This window comes from Denticeps clupeoides, chromosome 8 (genome assembly GCF_900700375.1).
Source record: "Denticeps clupeoides chromosome 8, fDenClu1.1, whole genome shotgun sequence".
Lineage (NCBI taxonomy): Eukaryota > Metazoa > Chordata > Actinopteri > Clupeiformes > Denticipitidae > Denticeps > Denticeps clupeoides.
Genome location: NC_041714.1, coordinates 18,901,705 through 18,920,862, shown reverse-complemented (window position 1 = coordinate 18,920,862; position 19,158 = coordinate 18,901,705). Strand labels below are relative to the sequence as shown.

Genomic DNA, 19,158 nt, shown 5'->3' with positions numbered 1-19,158 from the left:
TCTAACTCATCCAGAACAAGAGAAACATAAAAAAAAATTGCAGGAAATGCTCTCTCCACAGAAGGAACGATAAATGACCCTCTGGCACACTTTAACTGCACAGACCTGGTCTGTGGGATTCATATCAACACGACACCTTCAGATAGCATATCTGAAGCAGCAGTGCTAAGACCTACAATAAGTCCCTTATTAACTTTGCAAAGGAACGAAGTGGGAGCTGACGGCGTAAACCAGCTCGCCATAAGTGAGCGTGATTGTTTTTGTCATTATGACGCCAAGCACACATTTAACCCAGCGAGCTGTGGGCAACCATGAAAGGCGCCTGGGCAGCGGTGTGTGTGTGGAATGGGACCTTGATCAAGGGAACCTCAGTGCCACCACTGCCTCAACAGTAATAATTGAGACAGGACCATATAAAAGGTCTGTCCTGTTTCTACAGGCAGACAGAGACACCTGGTGGTCAGCATGAACCATGACGCCTACAGCTGATCATCTACAGCAGGGGTGTCAAACTCCCACAAGATCATTTTATATAGATCTATCATTATAGCCTGGTGATATGAAGCGCTGATAGCATAAAAACTAGAGATCCCATAATGCAATGCTTCAGCTGAATCTGTACAGGAGCAGTTTCCACGTCGACGGCAACTGTGATGTGAAGAAGTTCAATTTATTTTTTTGTGCTTCAAAATCACCAAAGCGCCTTGCGAAATCAGTGCGTAAGTTTGTCAACAAAGTGCACGTTGCATTATGGGATCTGTAGTTTGTGTGTTATCAGTGCTTCATATTGCCAGGCCATAATAATAGATCTATATAAAGTGATCTTGCGGGATGTGGCAGGTGCATCTACAGGGTGGGCCATTTATATGGATACACCTTAATAAAATGGGAATGGTTGGTGACATTGAACACATTTTATAAGTGGTCAGAAACTTGTAAATAACTCATGAAAGAATAAAGTTACGTTAAAACCAAGCACACCATTGTTTTTCTTGTGAACTTGACAATAAATTTGATGTGTCACATGACCCTCTTCCTACTGAAAAAACAAAAGTTGGATCCAAGATGGCCGACTTCAAAATGGCCACTATGGTCACCACCCATCTTGCCCCCTGACATATACTAATGTGCCACAAACAGGACGTTAATATCACCAACAATTCCCATTTAATTAAGGTGTATACATATAAATGGCGCACCCTGTACAGTCTGACTGAGACCACATGCCACACATCTTCCCCTAATCTTACCCTACAGCAAGAAGGGGCTACAGGGGTGATGTATATTAAATTCTTACCTGTATTATCACATTAAACCTTGCACAAAGTAAAAAATTAAACAAAACAGGAAATTAGACACTTTATTATGCGGATGATAATAATCACATTTCACATCCTTCAGAGTTGTATGTCTTTGCTGTGGTCATCTCACCTCTCTTTAGTGGCAGGTTTCCGGGCTCGGCAGAGCTGAAGTGGTTGATGCAAACATGAAGCTCGTCGCCTGGCCTGCAACTGGGGATGGTGACGCACTCCACAAAAGAGCTGGGAAACTGTCCTGGAGCGACGAGGGGGAGGGAAACGCGAGAGGATTTACTCCACGTCACTCTGGTCTCATATATCACCGCGCACCTACACTCACCTGTGACCCCGTCCTTGTTGCCGAGCAGCCAGAACTCGTCCACCACACTGAGCACCTCGATGACATCACCGGCGAACAGCGGGAGCTCCTCTGAGACACTGGGTAGGAACTCGAACAGGGCACGAACCACCGAGCCGGCCTCCATCTTCACTCACGGCCTGCAGATGGAGAAAGAAGCCCAACTTGCGGCGTTTAGCACAGATCGCTGTCACTTCATTGGTTACGACGGGACATCTGAGCATCGTGGGGTTTTCTTTCTTTAATTTACAACAGACTCTTGCTTAATAAAGTAATAAACCTGTTTCTTGAAATCCGATCTGAGCTGCACCAGGCTCGGGTTCGTATCAGGACCCGGGAAACCACAACCTTTTTAACAATAATACTATCGGACACACACAAACACTGAACTGACACTGGGCGGGGCCACTTTCTCAATACAATATAAAAACCACATAGGTTATCTGGTTCAGGTGAACATCCTATGAGGTCACATCACCAGGCTGGGGGAAAGTAACTGTCCCCCGAAAGACTTATTAGCTGAAACCTATCAGCAGTGGAGTAACAACTGGTGCAGGAGAACATCTGGAGTAAGGACACATCAGGCTAATCTGGGATGAGCATATTTCTCCCGCTCAAAAAAAAAAGTATCACGATCCAAAAACGATGGGAATCCTTACATCCTTTCAGATCCATATCTGGACATCTGGTGCTGAACTGAACGTTATCAGAACCAAATTCCAACACCTGGGCACATGGAGCATGTGGAGAATTTGGTTTTGTCATTGAGATGTTTAGTGATGTTTTATATGGAGGCATGGTGTTAATTTGACCCAGCGAGTGTTGTTCTGAACCCAAATCTGTTATATCAGCGCCTGCTCCAGATGCTACAGCTGTTTGTCAGCTGTCAGACTGCCACAAAGGGGGGAGATCATGTCCTCAGTGAAAATTCAGGAACTGTATTAAAAAATCGCTTACCAGGGTTCATTTTCCAGAACAGAAAAGTAAGGGGAAGGTTGTATTTTGGGGTCGAGCCTGCTTGAACACGCCTAAGAGAACATGCTGGGCACATATTCATCAACTATATTGATAATATATCATAAAACGACAGCTACCTTTTCAATTGTTATTTTTGGCTATGTTCAATAGATCCTCAGCCTGTGTCTGGTAGAAGGTGTACAATGAGGCTTTAAATTTGTTCTTTAATGTCTACCCAAGTTCTACCCAAGTTCTCCCAACCACCCCTCTGCTATGTTTCCTCCACTGGCTCCCAGTAGCTGCACGCATCAGGTTCAAAATACTGATGCTGGCCTACAAAGCCAAACATGGAGTAGCACCATCCTACCTCACAGCCCTTATTACACCTTGCACTGCACCTCATATACTCCGAGCCTCCAGTACTGCTCGCCTGGTCCCTCCATCTCTGAAGGTAAAAGGAAGACGCTCATCTAGACTCTTCTCCGTCTTGGCCCCTCGGTGGTGGAATGAACTTCCTCTTGAGGTCAGAGCATCTCAGTCACTGAGCACCTTCAAACGGCAGCTCAAGACCTTCCTCTTTAGAGAATATTTAGATTAATGTGTAACCTTCTTATTGTCGAACTTGTGTACAGAATCTAGAACAGAGTGAATAAAAAGATTGTATTCATAGTTGGGGTCCTAGTGAACCAGAATTGATCTCTTATCAATGGTAACTTGAAAGCACGTTGTAAGTCACTCTGGATAAGGGCGTCTGCCAAATGCCGTAAATGTACCTTTACTATGATTTTATTCCTTTCAACTGTGCAGATTTTATTCAGCTAGGCAGTAAAGTTCAATCAGCATTAATACTTAATGGAGCGAGAATCTCTCTGTCTGGAGTTAAGATCTAAGACTCAGAATTACTCATCCAGTCTGAAAAATCTGAAACACATGGTATTTAAAATTGAGCTGGGAGGAGAGCATGTGAATCTGTAATCCCAGGATAACTCATTTCAAACTGTAAAGTGGGGCGCCCGGGGAGCAGTGTGTGGGGACGGTGCTTTGCTCAGTGGCACCTTGGTGGATCATGATTTGAACCGGCAACCTTCTGATTGCGGGGCCGCTTCCTTAACCACTAGGCCCCTGCATCTCAATAATTATTGTGTTAGTGGAGAAACTACAGCATCGTCAGCTTCGTTTTGGTCTTAATTAGAGGCTAAAAGTTTAATCCAGAACCCCAGAGGGGAAAGTAATAGCAGAATAAAAGACCATGAAGGATCGTTTCATACGAACTATCACTGCCTACTGGCCATCAGCAGCTCAGCCCACAGGTTCCAGCGGACAGGAACATACAAACATCTCCACGTCCAAAAGAAGACCAGATTCTGCATAACAGTGTCCATCCAAACACGGAATTTCTGAGGTGGGTCATCAGGGTTGTGTGGAATGCGCCTGTCGGCAAGGATCTTAAGGGCGAAACGTTGGAACGTTCACCAGCCAATCAGCACTCAGTCATTCTTCTGGACACTACTGCATAATCCCGGCCCCAGGGAGGCACAATGCATCATGGGTAAACGATCTGACGAAGACTGATTATGATGATGAAGTGGGTGTTAAAAGAAAGCAACATTTCCAACAAAGAAACGTAAGACTGAAAATCCAAATTATACAAATTCAACAACTGTTTTATCACACTACAACTTACTATTTTTATGTATTTTAGTTTGCATGCACTTATTTATTCAAATTTACACATTTACTTTACCATTTATTTATGAATTAATTATGCCATTTTCAGTCCAATTTGAGATTGGTATCTAAAACATGGGAGGGTGTTACAGAGGATGCAGGTCCTTGACTGGGTAAATGGGGAGGGACAGCCAGACCAGCTGATCCACTGTGGCGAATGCGAACGGGTGCAGAGACATTATTTCTGAATATGACGAGTAAGACTGATTTAATGATGTCCAGAAGACGGCGGTAATGATCTCAGCAGGGTCCACTGTGAACGGACGAATACTGATGAAAGAACAGAGGCATGTAGTGTCTGTGGGTGTGTGCATGTGTACGTGGGTGTGTGTGTGTGTGTGGTGTGGTGTGTGGGTGTGTGTATGCATATGTGTGTGTGTGTGTGTGTGTGCGCATGTGTCAGGTGTGAGTGTGCATGTGTGTGGTGTGTGTATGTGCATGTGTGCGTGCATGGTGTGTTTGTGTGTATGGAGTGTGAATGAGTAGTGTTTGAGTGTGTGTGTGTGTGTGTGTGTGTGTCTGTGTGTATAAGAGGTGTGTGTGTGTGAGTGTGTGTGCTCACACACACAGTGGACAGAAGGAAACAAAGCAGTGTTTGTGTGGCTGCAGACTTACTCCTTGGTGTCCTGCTGTGATGTAATTCAAGCACACAACTGAGTAACTCAGTCAGCCCCTGTGAGGGAGCGTGTGTGTGTGTGTGTGTGTGTGTGGAATGTCATATATCTGCCTGTGCACGTGTGCTGTGCGTTCTATATCAGCGCATGTGGTGTTTTGTGTGTGTGTATATGAATATGTGTGTGTGTGTGTTTGGAATGTGATATATCTGCCTGTGCACGTGTGTTGTGTGTTCTGTATCAGTGCATGTGGTGTTGTGCGTGTGTGTATATGAATGTGTGTGTGTGTATTTGGAATGTGATATATCTGCCTGTGCACGTGTGTTGTGTGTTCTGTATCAGTGCATGTTGTGTTGTGCGTGTGTGTATATGAATGTGTGTGTGTGTATTTGGAATGTGATATATCTGCCTATGCATGTGTGTGGTGTGTTCTGTATCAGTGCATGTGGTGTTTTGTGTGTTTGTGTGTGTGTGTGTGTGTGTGTGTGTGTGTCGGACTCCTTTCTGATTCTGCGTTTATTCCTCACAGAATCCTGTTGTCTAAATAACAACAGAACCTCCATGGAACCCAGTGAGTGAACCAAAACTCCGCCTCCTGCTCACTCTGCCCTCACCTACACGTCTCTCTCTCTCTCTGATAAGCTCCCGTTTTTCCATCCTTTCTTTGCTCTTTGTTTCGTCTCCTTTTCAGCTGCGGTGTTCTAAAGTTCTATAGGTGCTGGCTAAGGCTCCGGATTTGACAAAGACTTGTAATTAGAACCATTCAATCCGGCTTCAGACCCGAACGGAGCCAAGAGGCTTCTGGGTAGAAAAAGAAAAGTGGGATTTGTGTCAAAGTCAGACCAACTCCAGCAATGCAGTTTTCATTTTATTGATCCAACCATCTCACCAAAAGGCCCGCCTCTCTCCCGGCGCCCGCTCCGTGCCAGAGCTACAGCGAGCAGGGCGTGGGCTCATCTGCTGACTGTCCACTTTATTTATTCAGCAGGACCAATTTCATGCCAACAACAGCGGCTGGGACGGCCTGGACTACGGCACGGACCCAGCAGCCATGTTCAGGAGGTTTCCATATTGTGCCTGCGTTTTTACAGGAACGCCATTGTGCTGCAGGCCTGGTATATACTGCTGGCTCCACCAAAACACATTCAGGCCCGGGCGGGCGGGGCGGATCATTCCAGACAGGCACAAACATGTTACCAGCCCCCTCATCGTCCACTCTTTAAAACCGTATAAAAGTAAAACAAAATGGTAAAGCACATTACAAATCAATCAATAATGTATTTAATGATTTTTCACAACATGCCCGATACTGTCTGGGTTTTACATGCGCCTATAAAAACCAGAAGAGCACAAAGTCCCAGGTTCAAACCCCACTTACTACCATTGTGTCCCTGAGCAAGAGCGTCTCCAGGGGGACTGTCCCCGTCGCTACTGATTGTAAGTCGCTCTGGATAAGGGCGTCTGATAAATGCCAGAAATGAATAATATTAATGATGATTAACAAAAGCAGTATTAAGTTAAAGTATCAGATAACGGTAAGTGCAGGCGTGGCGTCGGTCAGTAAGAGGGGATTTCCTTTCAGATGGCTGGCCGTGCATAAAACAGGAAGACGCAGTAATATCAACAACATTTTTACTTTCGTTTCCTCTTTCTTATTTCTACCTGGAAAGCCAGAAGAACTAAAAGAAGGAAAAACAGACGCGTTGCAGCCCAACTCCCAGTTCCTGGAATCGGAACTCTTCCACATGGGCTGACATCACGAGGGGAAAAAGTGGGAAGATCCCCTTGGCAGCGGCGGAGCTACGCCCCTCAAACACAAACATTTAGATTTTCGGAGCGACGCCGGCCCAGCCAGAGGAACACGGTCACCATGGAGACAGGGCTGCTGGGGAAAGACGTTCCAGGAGCTCCTCAGTCTAGACCCCAGAAAAGGCCACTTGTGTTGCTTTAATGAAAAACATAGAAATAATTCACATGGGATACGTTTCTACCGCTTTCTACCGCCCTGTTAGACCAACACAGACCAGCACAATGCATTCTGGGTAGACTAGCAGTGCCGTCTTCATTTGAAGGTATATCAGGACAAACGCTCCATAATCTCACAGAAGAAAAGAAAAGAGATTATTCCACGGAAGAACCTCACTTCCTGAGAGCCAATGGGAGGGGTGATGGAGGGCGGCCACATTTCTCTCAAGCTCGACTCCATCGACGCAGCGTTGTGCAACAGACGGCCGGACAGAACCAGGGCTTTGTGGGATCAGACCACGGCAGCTGGGCGTGTGTTTTAATCTACTGGAGCATCTTACTGCCTTTTCATTATTTAAAACATTATTTACAAATATTAATATAAGAGATAGTACAGTACAGTCAAAAGTCTGGACACACCTTCTCATTCAATGTGTTTTCTTTATTTTCATGACCATTTACGTTGGTAGATTCTCACTGAAGGCATCAAAACTATGAATGAACACATGTGGAGTTATGTACTTAACAAAAAAGTGGAGACCTGACCTCCACAGTCACCTGAACCCAGTCGAGATGGTTTGGGGTGAGCTGGACCAACAAGTGCTAAACACCTCTGGGAACTCCTTCAAGACTGTTGGAGAAGCATTTCAGGTGACGACCTCTTGAAGCTCATCGAGAGAATGCCAAGAGTGTACAAAGCAGTAATCAGAGCAAAGAAACTAGAATATAAAACATGTTTTCACTTATTTCACCTTTTTTTGTTAACTCCACATGTGTTCATTCATAGTTTTGATGCCTTCAGTGAGAATCTACCAACGTAAATGGTCATGAAAATAAAGAAAACACATTGAATGAGAAGGTGTGTCCAAACTTTTGGCCTGTACTGTATGCGCACAACACACTTTGTAGTAAAAACTATTTATGAACCATCGCACAGGAAAACATTCAGGTGGTAAATCCTTGTATACGATCAACGTCAGCAAGTGGGAGGAGTCTGCTGCTCATCGTCCTCCAATGAAAAAGAAGACATTCAGAGAGGAAGGTGAAGGATCTCAGCAGGCTTCCCACGTTCCCTCCACCAATCCACCAGGATGAGGAAAGGAATCAGGCACAAACACTGTCTCCGCCCTCCTGGGGACAGAAGACAAGGCAGAGGGTTCCGCCAACCAAACCACACCTCATCCCACTACTGTAATTAGTGCTGCGCATCCCAGCATGCAGTTGGGCTCAAAATGGCCCCAAGACCACAAACAGACGTACCTTTCTCGATATAATAAAAGGTTCTTTTAAAACCCAGACCAGCACTTTATAAACTTTGAACCCATCCAGCTGGAGACACGTTACCGAGTTGACGGGTGGGTGGTAGGACAGGACTGTGCAGGAACCATGAGGAGATGGGTGGTCACCTCAGCATCTGGAGACTTTGCCATCATCTGCTCCCAGTTCAAATCCGAACGGGGGATCCTCTCCTTCTACACGGCTGTGTGAACTCCACAGCTTGTTTGAGAAGAATGCTCGGAATGTTACAGAACCGCGGCCAGCTCAGACCAGGTCCACCGTCCTCCGTCCTCCCGTCCCAGCAGTCAACAGGTAGCAGGGAGGCTCGCACGCGGAACCCAAGGCCACCTTCAATAATTCACCTCCAGCTGCTTCTGACCCCAGATCAGTCACACCACAGTCCTGGCTGCAAAAAATTACTTTTTACCCACTCCGGTGTCACTTTTCACGACCTGGTCCCCGGGGGTGTCGCCTTTCCTGCGAGCCACCAGGCAACTGACAACAAATGCTGCCTGACAGGTGACAGGCCTGCAGCCCCCCGATCCACGGGCCACCACACTTCACACTTCACACCAACAGACACGCGGGGGGGGGGAGATCTAAAAGCCACGTCTTCCGTGTCCCCTTACCTGCGTGGGCAGCCCCACGGACAGAAAGCTGCGAGACGCGGCGCGGGAGCCCCGGTGCGAAGCTGCGGACCGTCCGAACCGAACCGAAGCGACGCGCCGCTCGCCGCGCTGGGCTCCGCTGTCATCCCCAGGGAGGGTCCCGCAGGCTGAGACTGCCGCTACCGCCCCCCGGGCTCCACTCCCTCCATGCTGACATCTGCTGGCGGGGTCCTACTGGCCCAGCCGGGCTGCCCGCCCCGCCGCCTGACGGAAAACAACCCGCCCACCCGATCAAGCGCTTATAAGGCGCTTATTACACTTTATAATACTGAGCCAGAAAACGTTGTTCACCGTCCAACAACCTACTAACTGGGGTGGGAAATTAAATCCTTATTATTATTTGATGAAAGATTAAAATAGTGGCAATACTGATATATATATATATATTGTTTTTTTTTATCATTGTTTGTTGTGTGTATCTGTGTGCATATTAACTTTTCTGTAGTCTGTTTGTGGCTTTAACATAAATCAGCAAGGCCAACTACGTTCCCGGGACTGCTGGAGTCTATCGAAGCTTGTCCGGTCAGGGTGGAGGAGACATGAGGAGACAATTGGGAATTTCGTTTCATTCTTAAATGATCACTCATAGAGGCATTGCAAGTTTCCACAAGCTTCTGCCGAGGTCCATGCCTAGGAGGAACCGTCCTTGAAACCTTGTCCATTTTTTTCTCTCCAGCCACCTGTATTTGTAAAAGAATCATTTTGGGAAACTGGTACTGGTGGGAAAACCTGCCAGAAAGTAACAGCGGGCAGATGCTCACTAAGAGGACAAGTGCTGTCTTGAGGCCTGGGACCGTGCCGCTGTTTGTCCTGCAGAGTCACCCCCCGGGCGCGGCCAGAGATTGTGCTGCGCCTGCATTCGTGACGTTCAGCTACAATAGAAGGAAGTTGTCAGGAAGGATAGAGCATGAGCACATGTAGGGGTACCAGCTTTCTGAGTCTGGTTGTCCAGGATGTTGCGCACGTGCCAGCCGAGACATTTCTGCAGATAGTTGATAGTTGTTTGTATGGTCGTGCTTAGACATAATCTTGTTTATTAATAGATATACAGTATGTTTGCACGTGGCAGATTATGCACAAATCACAGGCCACGGGTAGGCCAGAAAGTATTGAGATGTGTATTCATGAAAAAAACAAGGGTTTCTAAAATCCCATGAATAAATCTGACTGGTACTGAAGAAGGACAGTCATAAAGCACCCATACGAAGTGTTTATGGTTGTCTGGAGCAGGGCGAACATAGATCATGGATCCATAAACCATCACCTTAAACTGGAACGAATTCCCCCAAAACTCTCCCACCATTCTGACTCATCTTTTACAGACCCACACGATTTAACCTCTGAACTCTGATTCAGAGTCACTGTGTGATCCTCGCCCTCCCACGACCTCCGCCAGCATTAATATTAATGTATGAAGTAGCGGCAGTGTGGCCATGACTGGGCGCATCATGAATGGTGGCTCGTGCTGCCACCTCCCACACTGGCATTTGTACTCGAAGGGGTCATACGAGTCTCGGCTCATTGGCTGTTTTCATTCGTTTTCAAGTCAGAGCATGGGCGATGGGGTTTTATAATGCAAATAGGATGTGAGTAATATTTTATTGTTCGTGTTGCAAATGCCATGTTGCTTTTTTATGTCCTCCATCCCACAAAGATTATTGGTTAATGGTGATGGTATGCTGTTACTGGTAAAACGCCCCCATCCTGCCGCACCCTAGCACACTTTCATTTTTTCCCTGAAATGCTCTCTTTCCCTGCTCTCTTTCACCTCACATTTTCTCTTTTTTTTTTTAGGTATGTCAGTCCTTTTCCCTCCTCAATTGTTCTCTCCAGAATTTATGATGCACGTCATGGAAAAAAGTTTGTGTGTTTGACAGGAGCACAGCGCCACCTGATGTTCATTCTGGGTTCAGTGCTGACACTCACTTTATATTATCAATGACTTGGGGCCAGAAGGGTTTATGTGACTTTTGCCAGCAAAATAGCTGTCTTAATGAGATCTTAGTGCCTGAGATCTATCCAGTGCCACAATAACACATGAATCTTTCCATGCCATCAAAATGCTTCAAAATATAAGATCAGAAATGCTCTGTGACAAGAGGGTTTCTATGAGTTTTGATAAGCTCAAATGCCACTCAGACTGGTCTCATTCCAAGCAGTCACTATATTTGTTTAGCTGCAAAGACATATTTTCAGTGGTTCACAAAGCAGTTCTCAGTTTCTGCATTTTTTTACTGAACAATCATCTACATGCAACAATCTGTGGTGACATTGATTTTTGAATATTTATTATAAGTATGTTATATTGTGTTATAGATTATTATATATTAAAAATAGCTTGTTGTAAATAAGCTATTTACAGCTCCAGTGGCTCAATCGGTTATCGCGCGGTACTTATGAAACATTTTCTGATGAGCTATGCCGAGGTTGTGAGTTCAAGCCTCACCTGGAGCAACGTGTCTTTAACCTTATTTTGGGGCAGTGGTGGCCTAGCGGTTAAGGAAGCGGCCTCGTAATCAGAAGGTTGCCGGTTCGAATCCCGATCCGCCAAGGTGCCACTGAGGTGCCACTGAGCAAAGCACCGTCCCCACACACTGCTCCCCGGGCGCTGGTCATGGCTGCCCACTGCTCACTCAGGGTGATGGGTTAAATGCAGAGGACAAATTTCACTGTGTGCACCGTGTGCTGTGCTGCTGTGTATCACATGTGACAATCACTTCACTTTTAATATATTTATATTTGTGTGTAGGCTTGTGGACGTTCTGCTGGACCTCCAGGACTGCTGGAAGTTATGTTTACCATGTCATTTTGGCAAAAGATATATATGAGGGCACAGTCTGGTTTAGGGTTTATTGGAATATATTGTGTTTCCTAGAATGTAAAATGTGTAAAATTTGGTAACTAGTTTAAAACCACTTAATTTTACAAAAAAACAATATGAAAGCAGTTGATGTGTTTGACCTTTAGTTTTGTCTGAGGTTCACATTGCTCTTGTAACTTGTCCCTCATAGAAGAGCACAACACATGCTATCGTAGGCAAAACATAAATACTGAGAACAGAATATGTTCTCAATAAAAAACAAAAAAAGGGACGCTTTGATTGGAATAAAAAAGAAGTCAAAAGGAAGAGTCCATGTCTGAAATGCCTCTGGTTCATCTTGGACCAAGGTTGGCCAGGGAAGGTCTGGAGGAGACACTTTTCTTGCTGTGGCTCCTGATGTTGGCGTTTGTCCCTTTAGGGGACGCTTTCAGGTGGAAGTGCAACTGAGAACAAAGGTTAAAAAAGGAATTTAGTCACAAATCGGTAATTAATCGCACCAATACAGACTGTATAGAAATTACAGACGGGGATTAATAAAGCACATCTAACTGTGGAGAGTGTTTTAAAGCTCCAGGATTGTGGATGTTTTACATCCTTGAAAAACACCCTTAAGGAAGGATCTTTTAGACTAGAACAGTCCTTCAGTGGGATCTGATTACTGAGAACATAACTTCCCTCCTTGGCGCTGAGAATTGCCCATAAACAGGGCAATTAAAAGAACCGTGTGAAGGCTGTTTAACGAGCTCCGCCCCCCTCCTGGTGGGCACCATCTGCCCAGTCTCACCAGAATGGCCTCGGCCGGCCCCACGGTGACTTGCTTGGTGGATGGGACGTGTCCTGGAGCAGACGCGGTCACTGTGTACGTCCCCGGCAAAAGCAGCCTGAAGTAATCCCCGTGTGCACCTTTGAGACGTAGCAGAACAAGAACGTTGGAGAAAGGAGAGAAATAGGATTCCAGACAGAGAAACCGAGCAGAGACACGCACCACTAGTGACATCGTGGTGAATCCCGGCCACCGAGATCTCAGCATTGCTGATAGGGTTGTTGTTCTCGTCGTAGATCATCCCTTTGATCCCATGGTGCACCTGTGGGAAAAGACACAACCAAGACACTGAACAAAAACACGCTCACCTGTCAACCTGTGGAAGCTTGTGGAAGAACAGAAGCTGCAGAAAGGATGCAACATCTCCAGAGAACGAGCAGGAAGAGATCACAGACGTGTGTGTGTCAGAATTAAAACTGACATGGCTGTGTTTTCACCTGTTCCATATAGGACACCAGAGCCTCCCTGTTGGCCATCCACTCGCGGGCCAGCGTGGACGCCGGGGGGAACTTTGCGCAGCTGAGCTCCAGCGTGATCTCAAAGCAATTCGTGTACAGGTAGTTAAAGTCCTGCATACCTGTCGGAAGGTTGAACATTCAGAATATACTTCGATAGTAACAATGTGTCTGCCGCTGAGGTGCCACTGAGCAAAGCACCGTCCCCACACGCTGCCCCCCGGGCGCCTGTCATGGCTGCCCACTGCTCACCAAGGGTGATGGTTCAAAAGCAGAGGACACACTTCGTTCTGTCAACGTGTGCTGTGCTGCAGTGTTTCACAATGAAAATCACTTCACTGTTATAAGTATGCGTGTAACGTGTATTTTGGACAGTGGTTATGGTTCTAATGATGTTTCCATACATTTAGAATCAGATTGACTAAATGCATTCCAGATCCAGGCTCCAGAGATGCTTGAGGACCACTGGTCACTTCGTGGTTACTCACCCTTGGACAGCGAGTACCAGTGGGCGCCGTTAGTGATGCCCTCGTCGAAGTAGTCCCCACAGTTCCAGCCTTTGTGCATCCAGCTGTGTGCGTACGAGTAGGACTTCGCCAGCTGCACACACACGTAAGACAGCAAAGCCATGTGAGTCGAGGTTCGGGAAACAGTCCCCGTTCAGCCGCTCACTGGCGGCAGCTCAGTCACCTTCTTGAATATTTTGTCATCGGGGGTGGCGCTGTACGTGGACTTGCCCCGGACACGATTTTCCCGGGATTTGTCGAAGGGGTAGTTCGCCACCACCGCTCCGCCGTGTAGGTTGGCTGACAGAACAAAGTTGTAGTTCTGCATCCACTTAATCACAGCCAGCGTCTCCGGTTCAACCTGCGGGGAAAGAGGAACGCAAGAGCGCATGACAGTCTGGAACAGATGTCAGACGAGTCTCTCAAAAAAACGTACACGCGCTCACCATAAGTGGCTCATGGAATTTCACATCATGGTGGAATTCAGCCACTGACACATACATCACACTCATACCGTCTGTAGATCCTTTATATGCTCGCCTCCTGTCCAAAATCTTAGCATATGTGTGAATATTCATGGAAAAAAAATTCACCCAGAAAAGAAGCAGTTTTATTGACCAGTCATGCCCAGTGCATCTCAAAAAACTGTGAAAATTTTATTTAATAAAGTCAAACCTTGAATTTAGATTATATTCTAGTCATTTGAGAGACTGGATTTGTGGTTTTTTTTTTTACATTTACAGCTTTTATCAGACACCCTTATCCAGAGCGACTTACACTCAGTAGTTACAGGGACAGTCCCCCCCGGAGACACTCAGGGTTAAGTGTCTTGCTCAGGGACACGATGGTAGTAAGTGGCTTGGTGGCGTCAGTGGTGGCCTAGCGAGTAAGGAAGCGAACTCGTAACTGAAGGGACCACCAAGGTTCCACTGAAGTCCCCTTGATCAAGGTACCATCCCAACACACTGCTCCCTGGGCACTGCTTTCCTGGGTGATGGGTCAAATGCAGAGGACGCATTTTGTTTTTTTGTGTGTCACCGTGTGCTGTGCTGCAGAGTATCATGACGAAAAAGCCAACCTGGTTTATAGGCGAGTGTGTTATCTGTTACCACTACACCAACGTGAAAAATATTTCACACACAACGAACATAGCAGACGCACAGATTTAGCTTTTGCATTGAATTTCATTTGTTGGATTGTCAAGTAAGAACGTCCCTGGCTGTTTTTAATCACACAGTATCAGTGGGACAGTACGTTATTTTTCACTGAGGTGTGAAGTGAAGTAGAACATCCTGCAAGACTGGGAATCAACACACCACCACTTCCAGTAACGTCCGCCTGCCGGTGTACGCGGTTTGGCCTTGGAGATTATTTCCATGTTTATTATGTACGGGTCTATGGCTTTTTGTCTAGATCTAGCTGTCACTGGAGCATCAGGTTTCCTACCCAAAACAGATGTTCCATGACCCCCACCACACAAATCTCCTTCTCTCTCCCCCTCTCCGTCTGTCTGTCTGTCTGTCTGTTCCTTCCTCCCCCTCTTCCATTGGCTGCAGCATGGCTGCGTTATGATGCTCCGCCTCCTGCCTCCATCTGCGGAATTCTGTACTGCATCCTGACAGATAAAAGGCTGACAAATCTGACAAAAACAGTTAGAAACGGCAGGAATTTGGAATAAAAAAAAAAATTGACCTTTCATTTTCCGATCTTTATGTTGACGTGATTTTTTTTTTTTCCAGCGCACGTTGCAGTTGGTTAACATCCAGCGGGGGCCAGTGGCTTGTTTCTGTCCATATGTCTGCTGTCAGGTACCATTTTATTTTTATATTTTTAAAATATTCAGTTTTATATTCACCTGTAAGGCTGATATAGGCCTGATATATGAATGTTTTTTATCATTATCGTAACTGCATGAACCCGGCAGACTGTTAGCGTTCGTTCACTGTTCTCCCATCAGGACATGTTGGTGCGTGGTGCTGGAACCTCTGGAACCCATTAGAGGCCCAGCAGGCAAAAACCACTCCTTCACACACATCTGTCACCGCTGTCGTCAACAGTGGGCGGGGCCGGCCACGAACCCACCTGCTCCTCCCAGTTGTCGGGCAGAGGGAGGTGGTGGTTGCGCCCGTTGGTCTTCTCATAGTAGTACATGAGGGCATTCAGGTCGGGAAAGTTCCGGTTCAGGTCCACCTCCCGGGCATTTCCGCGCCCGACCAGGTAGCCGTTAAACTCTGGGCCCTGGAGATCAACAGAACGTCACTCATCAGTCACAGACGCTCCTGAGAAGAACCAGCTTCTGGTAGTTATTTTCTCCATGATGCCACGATGGCACAATAGTGTGTGTGTGTGTGTGTGTGTGTGTGTGAGACCATCTTACTGCTCAACCTCAACATTACAGAAATAAGAGTAGGCATAACATTATGACCACCCGGTCTGCAGTCAGCCTGGTCCTGGAACATTGCATTCTGGGCAAGAGGTTTCTGAGATTTTGATGTATAAAATGAAACTGATGTGCAAAAAAAATCCTGCATCTAAGGTTGTGAAATGCAGAGTAAGAGTGTCATGAAATATTCATTAAGTTATTTATATAGCAGCACAAAATGTGAGAAAGAGGCGAGCTCATGAAATCTTGTGCGTTGTAAACATGGTTCGAATTCTCATTGTTTCTGTCAAAAGTCTGATCCTGCTATGTAGAGAGCTGCAGACTGTGAGGAAGAAGGAGGCATATTTTCCTCCATTACTGCTGGTCTGCTGTTTTCTGGTCGTCTTTTACCTGTTCAGCCTCTAAGGACATTTTTCACCATCTTTATGATGATGATCTTGAATGAACCGCTCATTTAACCCTCATCAGATTCCTAAACTGTGGAGGCTCTCGGGTTAGTGACTGAGTGAATGATTTCCTTTTAACGACTGGCGAGCGGCCGTGTTCATGAATAACGCCGCAGGTACCTGCTGCGCGGCGACCTCGTAGCCGTCGGGGTTCATGGAGGGCAGGATGTGGATGCGCGTGTTGTGGACGAGGCGCACGATCCGCTCGCTGCCAGCCTGGAACTCCTCACACAGGAACCTGCCGAGCTGGATGAGCAGCTCGCGCCCCAGAACCTCGTTTCCATGCATGTTCCCCACGTACTTGAACTCCGGCTCCACTGGAAAACACACACACACACACACACACGCATCAGGTGGTTGCTTGTCAGGAAGCTGTAAGGTCAGAGGGTTGAGGTGGGGGTGGGGTGGGGTGTTCTCCGGTTTCCACGCAGGAGCCCCTGTCCTCCTTTGTCTCCGCCTGCTCCTTTGACATATCTACTGCCGTCTACCGTTTCTACCAACGCTGTTTATCAGCCAGGCTCACAAAGTCTACCTTTCATTTATACATTGACCCCCATTTGGGAATTTAGTAGGTCAGAAGATGAAAGTCCCTCCATGGAAGATGCCATTTGACTCTGATGTCATTAATGATTGAATTACACTCCCGGCTGATTAGATGCTGATGGGCCGCTGCTCTCTGACCTCTTCCTGTCAGACACCCAACACCAGGACTATCCCAGAATGCAATGCACGCACACACACACACACACACACACGCTCGTATCACATGAAACGTGTTGTTTGCAGCTAGCTGGACACAAAGAGGTCAAACCTGTTCGACCCCATGGTGCACCCTGTTCCTGTTTTTGAGGAACCTCCAGTGGAACAGGCCTACATCCTACTTTCCTCCTGAAGGAAGCAGATCTGCAGATCCACAGGAACTCAGCTGTCAGGGATCCCTCTGCACCGAAACGTACCCGACCCAGAGCTGGCACCGCCGGCCAGCCTGCATTTCACAAGCGTGCTCCTTTAGGACATGAACCTCGGCTCCGGTCTCCACTCCGCGGAGTCTCTCGGGAGCGGTTTCTGTGGGCAGGGCGCCTTCTGCTTTAGAAGACGTGAAGCCAGAAAATCGCTAATTGTCTTTCGGAGACACCAAAGAAAACTTTCTCTCTGTTCATAACAACTTTCCATGACTCCTGAGCTCGGAAAAAACTTATCAATCACCTTCCGAACAGCGAGAGGGAATTCGGACGAAGGAAAGTTTTTACATCATCTGCCAATGCTTCAGGAGAGAGAGGTCGTAATAACGTGCTCCGTATGGAAATGCTTTTTTGACACAACCTGCCCAAACCCGTAAAAAAAAAAAACACGGTTCCAATAAACGCTGGGAGAAAATAAAGCACGTTTGATCACGGTCGTGTGCTGCGATGGGTTTAGTTGTCATTGTTTTTCTACCAGACGTGACCAAATGGCAGAACATGTGACAGTAAAGTACAGTAAACGTGTCCGAATGCAGAGAGGCGGTGTCGAAGGCGACTTGGAAGAACAGAGCAGCGGGGATGTTGGCGATACGAAGACGTAAAAGTGTCTGGGAAAGGCCTGGTGGATTAGACCCAGGTTCAAACCCAACTTATGACTGCTATGGCCCTGAGCAAGTCTCCGGGGGGGACTGTCCCTGTCACTACTGCGTGAACGTCCCGAGGTAAATGCGGTAAAGGTGAGGAACACTCACTGTCTTCATGGACGCCCGGCTGGTCGCTGAACTCCAGCACGTAGAGGTGGCGTCCCTCCACGCTGCGCCCGATGCTGTATATGCGGGTGACGTAGGGACACTCGTCGTGCAGGGCGAACAGCGCCCGCACCAGGTCCTCGTAGCGGTGGTGCTGGAAGTTGGCCCCCCGCGCCGCCGCCAGGAGCAGCGCTGCCGCCGTGATCCAGCTCAGACGCAGCATGGTGCTCCTGTTCTTTCTCTTCCACTCTCTCCCTTGCTGCCTCCAACCCTCAACTCCCTCTGCCTTCTGTAGACCTTCACACACACACACACACACACACACACACACTTCACACTCAAAGGGGAGTGTGTAAAGACTGCCCCCCCTTTCTCTTTCTTCCTCGCACTCACCCCTGGCTCTTTGTTCGTCTCCCTCTCTCCTCTCCCGGACTGACGAGTGCGACTTGCTTCAACGACAGGACAAATGTGTCCTAACGTGGAGCACTAACGTCCGGGGACGTGCTCTTCTGAGGGTGATTCTGTCCTTTCCTCCCCCATACGTCTCCCGCCGTCCCTCCCACCCTCCTCTCACTTTATCCCTCCCTCCTCCCTGGCAGGACTTGTAGAAAAAATGGGGTTTCTTGGCTAATGTTCGGCCCGAGCAGATTAGAGGAGGGGAAGGGAGGACGGCCAGCGCTCGGCCGCTGGTCAGGGAGGAGAGGACGGGGGTAAAATGGAGATTAGCTCTGTCCATTCATTAACTCCAGAGTAAACACAGGCTGGAGTCTTTCTGGGAATTGGCCCCGCCACCAGCTCCGCCTCCACATGGTATCTCACACGAGCTGCTGCCACTCAAACCTGCCACTATAGGGGACGGGGGCGTTTTGTGGACTGCGCCACCTGGGACAGTTTGTCAACCCCTCACCCACATGGCAGCAGGTTATAACAAGCTGGGTGCAGACAACATGCCACCCATCACACACACACACACACACACACACACACAAAAACGCTGACCCCCAAACCACCCTGAATGTCTGCAACTTTCCAAAAAGTGGTCCCTTACGATCCAGGACATTGTTGCAAACTTCCAAAAACACTGTGCAGAACTTCACAAAGTGTCCCTGTGCCCTGTTTTAAACAGAGAAGAAGCCACAAGGACCCG

General features: G+C 47.4%; 2 protein-coding genes and 1 non-coding gene across 4 annotated transcripts in view; 1 reads left to right on the top strand and 2 right to left on the bottom strand.

The window, feature by feature from the left end:
* Positions 1-9,028, bottom strand: part of dnmbp (dynamin binding protein) — a 29,058-nt gene extending 20,030 nt beyond the window's left edge. The window contains exons 1-3 of one of the 2 annotated variants that reach the window (XM_028989372.1): positions 8,828-9,028; positions 1,639-1,796; positions 1,432-1,554 (exon numbers count right to left, since the gene is read on the bottom strand). In XM_028989372.1, coding sequence (XP_028845205.1) covers positions 1,432-1,554; positions 1,639-1,783 — 268 coding nt within the window. In that variant the 5' untranslated portion in view covers positions 1,784-1,796; positions 8,828-9,028. Of the gene's footprint in view, positions 1-1,297; positions 1,390-1,431; positions 1,555-1,638; positions 1,797-8,827 lie in introns of those variants that run through there. The other variant, XM_028989373.1, reaches the window with a different exon arrangement.
* A 2,199-nt stretch (positions 9,029-11,227) lies between these two features.
* On the top strand, positions 11,228-11,320 carry trnai-uau (transfer RNA isoleucine (anticodon UAU)). The gene is given in 2 exon segments: positions 11,228-11,265; positions 11,285-11,320. It is a non-coding gene; the product is annotated as a tRNA-Ile (tRNA).
* Positions 11,321-11,702: 382 nt separating this feature from the next.
* Positions 11,703-18,584, bottom strand: cpn1 (carboxypeptidase N, polypeptide 1). Its single transcript, XM_028988894.1, has 10 exons — positions 18,405-18,584; positions 18,015-18,308; positions 16,421-16,617; positions 15,554-15,709; positions 13,656-13,832; positions 13,454-13,565; positions 12,948-13,087; positions 12,673-12,772; positions 12,472-12,590; positions 11,703-12,130 (listed from the first exon to the last, which is right to left on the bottom strand). The coding sequence occupies exons 2-10, from the start codon at positions 18,232-18,234 to the stop codon at positions 12,020-12,022; spliced, it is 1,332 nt and encodes a 443-aa protein (XP_028844727.1). The 5' UTR covers positions 18,235-18,308; positions 18,405-18,584; the 3' UTR covers positions 11,703-12,019.
* Between the last annotated feature and the right edge of the window lie 574 nt (positions 18,585-19,158).

Bases quoted from the DNA above. Each gene is read 5' to 3' on its own strand.
- cpn1 (XM_028988894.1), bottom strand. From the start codon at position 18,234: ATGCTGCGTCTGAGCTGGATCACGGCGGCAGCGCTGCTCCTGGCGGCG. The intron at 13,833-15,553 runs GTGGGTTCGTGG...CTTTCCCCGCAG, and splicing joins CCGACAACTGGGAGGAGCAG to GTTGAACCGGAGACGCTGGC. The intron at 12,131-12,471 runs GTGAGACTGGGC...CTTTGTTCTCAG, and splicing joins GGCCGGCCGAGGCCATTCTG to TTGCACTTCCACCTGAAAGC.